At 53.8% G+C, this 6000-nt stretch overlaps 1 protein-coding gene across 1 annotated transcript in view; it reads left to right on the plus strand.

The window, feature by feature from the left end:
- Positions 1-4860, plus strand: part of HS3ST4 (heparan sulfate-glucosamine 3-sulfotransferase 4) — a 52270-nt gene extending 47410 nt beyond the window's left edge. Inside the window, exon 2 of the mRNA XM_066198287.1 lies at positions 3581-4860. Within this exon, the coding sequence (XP_066054384.1) occupies positions 3581-4217 (637 nt within the window). The 3' untranslated portion in view covers positions 4218-4860. The remainder of the gene's footprint in view (positions 1-3580) is intronic.
- Positions 4861-6000: the final 1140 nt, after the last annotated feature.

Below are 6000 nucleotides of genomic sequence, written 5' to 3' on the forward strand. Positions count from 1 at the left end.
AAAGTAAAGAGCTTGTTTGAAGCCAGCAGTTAAGAACAATTACTGCAGCACATTTTCCCAATGAGGGCTTAGAGCTGGCCTCTGCTCCAAGCCAGGGCAGGCAGGAGCCCGCTGTCCTGCCTGCCACCCACAGTGGCTGGGGGCCCTCCATGCACAGCGCAGGAACCTGAGGGAGTGACAGCAGCGAGCCCCTGTGCAGCTCAGGGGTGTGGGGGTGCACAGAGCAGTCTGGCCCTCCTCAGCCTCAGGGCACAGCACTGGGGAATGAACAGGAAAGGAAACACCAAAAGCCCAAGCAAGTACTCAATAATATATATTGGATCATCTGCTTGGAGGAGGAGGTAATTCCTGGCTCCAAGGCCAGCATAGCAATTTAGTTGTGGCATTGCACAGTGTAGGGATGCTGCTCCAACAAGCACAAGGGGATGACACCTGGCCCCAAAGGGAGCAGAGGGTTTGTTCTTGCCTGTGTCAGCAGAGCTCCTGCCCATGGATCACCTTTTCCAGGTGAGCAGTGATGGAGAGAACAAAGTACAGGAGGGGAGACACCAGTGGCAGAGCCATGAGCAGACATGTCCCACTCCAACACTTCCCCTCCTGCAGTGCCCCTCGGGTGCGGTGACTCCATGACCGTGCATCTTCAGCAACCAGGCCGGCCTCGAGAGGGACACAAACACTGCAGGGAAGGGCAAAGTGTGTTCCAGGGGGAGCAAAGCCCCAGCCCCACGCTGCAAACTGCTCTGCACCAGCCACTGCAGGAGAGCGATGCGGGGCGTTGCTCTGCCTGCACACACGGAGCTGGTTAGAATTCCGTCGGCACACACGCAATTAGGGCAGAGCACATGGCAGCAGCTCTGTGAAGGTTAACTGCTCTGAGGAGCATTCCTGCCGTGCCGGAGGCTCGGTTGCTCCAGCTTTAACACCCTTGTTATTCCCAGCAGCGGGAGTTGGCCGTGCTGTGTGCCACTCTCTGGCAGCAGTTAGCGTGTGCCGCTGGCTGCACGTGGGGCACCTGACCCGAGGGCTGCAGGCTCAAGCATCCTTCAGTGCACAGTGCAGCTTGGTGCCTGCCCCAGTAGGGCAGCACATGGGGCGGGACTCTGAAACACAGCAGAGTTTGGGGTAAAGCCTTTCTCTATGTGTGTCCCAGAGCTACAGTTGTACCGGACTCTGTTGGGCCAGGGTGTCTTGAGGACACTTTGTGGCTTCCAGCTTTATGCTAAAAACTGTACAGCAAAAGCTGAATCTGCTTCTCCTCCTCTTTTCCTTGATCACTGCTTCCCTATTTTCTCCTCAGGGCCAGCCCATCCATCCATTTGTCTTTATTGTGCATGGAGTTAAACACAGTCCTTGCACGAGGCAACACTTCCAGATTATTAGCTCTGCAATTTCTTGGCTCCTGTTTATTGTGGTAACATCATCTGAAGGGGCACTTGTAATTAACATGTTTGCTCATGCTTCTTTTATAAACCCCCAGTGTGTTTGTTTTATACAAACCAAATGCCCTGGGGCAGCTGGTGCTGCTGTGGGGGACAGACACCACTGTGGCTGCTGTCCTTGCTGCAGGTGGGTCACTCCCCATGTCCCCTCCCTGCCGAGAGCCACGGGCTGTGAGAGTGAGCACGGAGCAGCACTACTGGTGGCAGCACCTCCCACTCCTCCAGCCCCCACAGTACAGCAGTGGGCACCCAAGGGCTCATCTCTGATCATATTGTGGGTCTTGCTGTGATGTGCATGGTCATAAAAGCTGCTTCCTTCCCACAGGCCATTAAATCTGGGTACTGGATTCCCCAGGGAAGCTGGTCTGTAATTCTGCAGCATCTGCAGTCCCCAAGTCCTCCTATCCCTCTTAATTTGTTCAGGGTTTTCTTAAAGGAATGAATACCTCAAGATGCATCGTTCTGACTAATCCTTGCCCCCATGGTGTCACTGCTACTCAAGTGGCTGATGCAAGGCATGCATGAAGCACCAGAGTGCTCTGGGCAGAAGACAGGCTTGCAGGTGCCCTGCCATTGGGAAGGCAGCTCCAGCAGGACCTGGTGGCAGAGGGATGGCTGGCCATCAGCATGCTGGCCCTGAGACAGAGTCCTGCTGGCCCTGAGACAGAGTCCTGCATTGCTGGCACTCATCAGGAATGGTTCTGCAACAGGACAGGGGCAGCAACAGGAACACCAGCCTCTTCACCCAAAATGCTGCGGCAGCCCTGTGGCAGCACCAAACCCACTCTTGCTTTGGCAGGAGACCCCTCATCCCCCCCCCCCCCTCCCCCCCGAGCACCTCAGCAGAACAAGCCTGATGGGCTGGGTGGCACCGTCAGTGAATACACAAATTACAGGGGCGTTAAAGCCACTTGATGCCTGTAGCAATCAAATACGAGATGACACTGACAGGCACAACCAGCGGGCTGTGCCTCTCATCTGCTTCTGCTCCAGGCTTCAGCTGTGTTATTCCTGAAATGGGTGTTCCTGGGGCCCAGCAGTTTGACGTCAGCATTACTGTGGCTGTCACTGCCCAAGGTGCTCTCACAGAGCCATTTCAAGCCTATTCACGTTATTTCCTCACCATATGTTTGTACTAAAAATAGTTGAAATACAAAGGGATAATCCTGCAAGGCCATGGGCATTACCATCCTCCATGTCTGGCACAGGAGATCTGCCCAGGGCCATGAGTGCTTCCCCAGGGCAGGGACCCCCTTCCTGTCCTTGGCTCTGTGGCAGGGCTGGGGCTGCCCACGGCCAGGTGAGGGTGGGTGTGGGCAGCAGGCAGGTCCCTGGCTGTGGCACTGCCTCCAGCCCCAGTGCCACCTGGCAGCACAACAGGTGTGAACCAGGCTGTGACGCTCTTGTGGGGGACACCTGTGGGTCCCTTCCAATTCAGCTTATTCCTTGATTCTGTGATCACTTAAAACCCTCTGGCTGGCTATGATAATCCTTAACTGGTGGCACTGGGACAAGAATTTACCTCTTCATTTTCTTAGACATAACTGCTATCTCGCTGCAGTTTCGTTTTACAATATGGTAATATGCTATCCAGGAAAATCTTGCTACATGCTAATTTATCCAGTAGGCAAATTCCTTTTGGCTAATAAAAGTGCTTGCACAGGAAGCTCAAAACCCAGCAGCAATTAATTATTGACAGAGCATGTGAATTAGAGATAAAAGAAGAGTCATTCTTTCTCACACACAAGATAGTAAATAAATTTAATTATTGTACTAGAAGCAAGGGATCTTATTCTGTATTAAGTTTTATTAGCTGAGACATTTAAAAGCATGTCATCATAACAAAAAGGTCCTGTGTAATCCGAGCTGCGCCGCTCCGTACACGGCTCTGGAGTGAATGGGCTTAATTGAGCAAATGGGAGCAGATGGCTTCTGAGCAGGCAGGTATTGTGCAGGTTTAGTGTCAATTAGCTTCGGTCTACACACACCTATGGCAAATCGTCTGCATAATGTCTCACCAAGGCGGACTTTACAGTTTGGGTGCCCACAATGGCCAGGGGCCGAGAAGGAACAAAGCCAGGAAGGCTTTTTGCCCACTCTTGCCTGGCCCCTCGCTAACCACCTCCTCTGCTTCTGCCCAGGAACGTGATGCCCAAGACGCTGGAGGGGCAGATCACCATGGAGAAGACCCCCAGCTACTTTGTGACCAACGAGGCCCCGCGGCGCATCCACTCCATGGCCAAGGACACCAAGCTGATCGTGGTGGTGCGGAACCCCGTCACCAGAGCCATCTCGGACTACACACAGACCCTCTCCAAAAAGCCAGAGATTCCCACCTTTGAGGTGCTGGCCTTCAAGAACCGGACCCTGGGGCTGATTGATGCCTCCTGGAGTGCCATCCGCATTGGGATTTATGCCCTGCACTTGGAAAACTGGCTCCAGTACTTCCCCCTCTCCCAGATCCTGTTTGTCAGTGGTGAGAGGCTCATCACTGACCCAGCTGGGGAAATGGCCAAGGTCCAGGACTTCTTAGGCCTCAAGAGGGTTGTGACAGAGAAGCATTTTTATTTTAATAAAACGAAGGGGTTTCCCTGTCTAAAGAAGCCAGAGGACAGCAGTGCTCCCCGGTGTTTGGGCAAGTCCAAGGGTCGAACTCACCCCAAAATAGACCCAGACGTCATCCACAGACTGCGGAAGTTTTACAAACCCTTCAATGTCATGTTTTACCAAATGACGGGCCAAGATTTCCAGTGGGAGCAAGAAGAAAGTGATAAGTAGAACCACAAAATCAGGAAAAAATATTTTTCGTTTTTTGGGATGTGAATCATCATTTGAGACCCAAAACTCTCTTGGGGCCAGAGGCTCAGCCCTGTGTGTAACAGGCCCTTGTGTTGTCAGGGCTGCAGCAGAAGTCACCCCACATGTCCCCTTCTGGAACTGCAGTGGCCTGTCACCTCGGGCTGTCCCCACCACGGCTCTAGCGGCCAGGGGCAGGTGGGAGGAGGAGGAGGCAGGGGGAGCAGGGCTCCTCAGGGTGATGGGGCACTTTGTGTTGATGTTTTGCTGCTGGTGTCCCCCTTGCAGCCAGGCAGGCAGGACCAGACCTCCTGCCACGGTGAGCTGGGCGAGAGGGTGGCTCCCAAAACCCAGCACTGGGAAAAACCCATAGGTTTGATTTCTCCTGCCCTGCACTTTACTTTTGCCCAAACAGCAGCATCAGATCTGGTAAATTCAGGCCTTGTGCACTCACATGCACACTGGTCTTCGTGTGTGGAAGGAATAAAGCCAGTTATGCTGCAAAGGAACTATGTACAGGAACTTCATTTGCACCAAAAGTTTCAATTACTTCTTGCACTAAATCTAGAATTTACCAAGTGCCACAGACACCTGGCCTCAATTCTCCTCTGACCGATGGGTGCACCTCCACTGTTGGAAGAGAGTTGTTCGTTCTTTGCTGAGATGCTCAGTGAGATCAGAACTGGGGTCCCCCTGGGGTCTCCACTCTCCTGGAAGCTGAAGGAACATTCCCAGGCTCCCCAGGAGTGAGCCAGGCTCCCACTGCCCTGCCAGGCTGCCAAGGCACAGTGTGGTGCCACACGTGTCCACGCAGCACCCCCTGGCCAGGCTGTGCTCTGGTTTGGAGCCGGGTGTTGGCAGGGGGGACTGAGGGGGTGGCTGCAGGGGACAGCCCTGGCACGGGGTCTGACAGTCAGGACCCCTGGCACTGCCATTTGTTTGCACCTTGAAAATGCAATCCCTGCTGCTTGCTGTGGACAGCTGGGGTCGCAGAACAGGGAAGCAGCCTTCATCTTACTTCAGAATTACAAAAGAGTAATTAATTCCCAGGGCAAGCACTGCTCAGCGCACAAAACCTGTGCTTTCTCGTGGAAATGACCAAGTCACCCAGATTTACAAATCCTGGTAGAAACTATAGAATAAACATATATCCCCACTCGATCCCCCAGTGTCATGAGAGCTGTTTGCTGGCCCCAGCAGACAACAAGAGCAGAGCTTTCACACAACTGCACAATTCCACCTCCACTGCTGCAGGAAACCAGGCAGAGGGGGAGCAAAGGTGGAATGCGGAGCTGCTGCAACTCTCCCTCGCATGGTGATTTCTCAGGGCACTCGGATACTGCTGGCAGCTCTCTTTGCTCTGATGAGGGCTAGGACTACCTCCAGCTTGGGGTGTAGCCACATGAGAGCCCTCTCCCACTGGGCAGGTCCCCAGCAGAGGTGTAGGATGAGGTTGCTGCAGGAGGACCAGGACTCAGTTTGGATTGAGGTGAAGGAACTCCCCCCAGCTCCAGCTAACGGGATGAAATCACTGGTGCATTCGTGGGGTGACAAGCTGACCCTGCTCAGGGTTCCAGGGCCTGTCGTGTGGCTCATTAGGCCATGGACTGGTGCCGGTGCCTTGGACTGGATGAGAAGAGCTGAAGCCATTTGGACCATTGACTGCGTGGCCCGTGCTGGAGGGGCACTGCAAGGTCCCTGCTGACACCACATCAGTTCCCATCAGCTTGGTCAGATTTAAAAACAGCTCCTGACACAGTTTTCA

The sequence above is a fragment of the Chamaea fasciata genome, unplaced genomic scaffold, assembly GCF_029207755.1.
Source record: "Chamaea fasciata isolate MVZ Bird 193981 ecotype frontalis unplaced genomic scaffold, bChaFas1.0.hap1 SCAF_16, whole genome shotgun sequence".
Taxonomy (NCBI): Eukaryota; Metazoa; Chordata; class Aves; order Passeriformes; family Sylviidae; genus Chamaea; species Chamaea fasciata.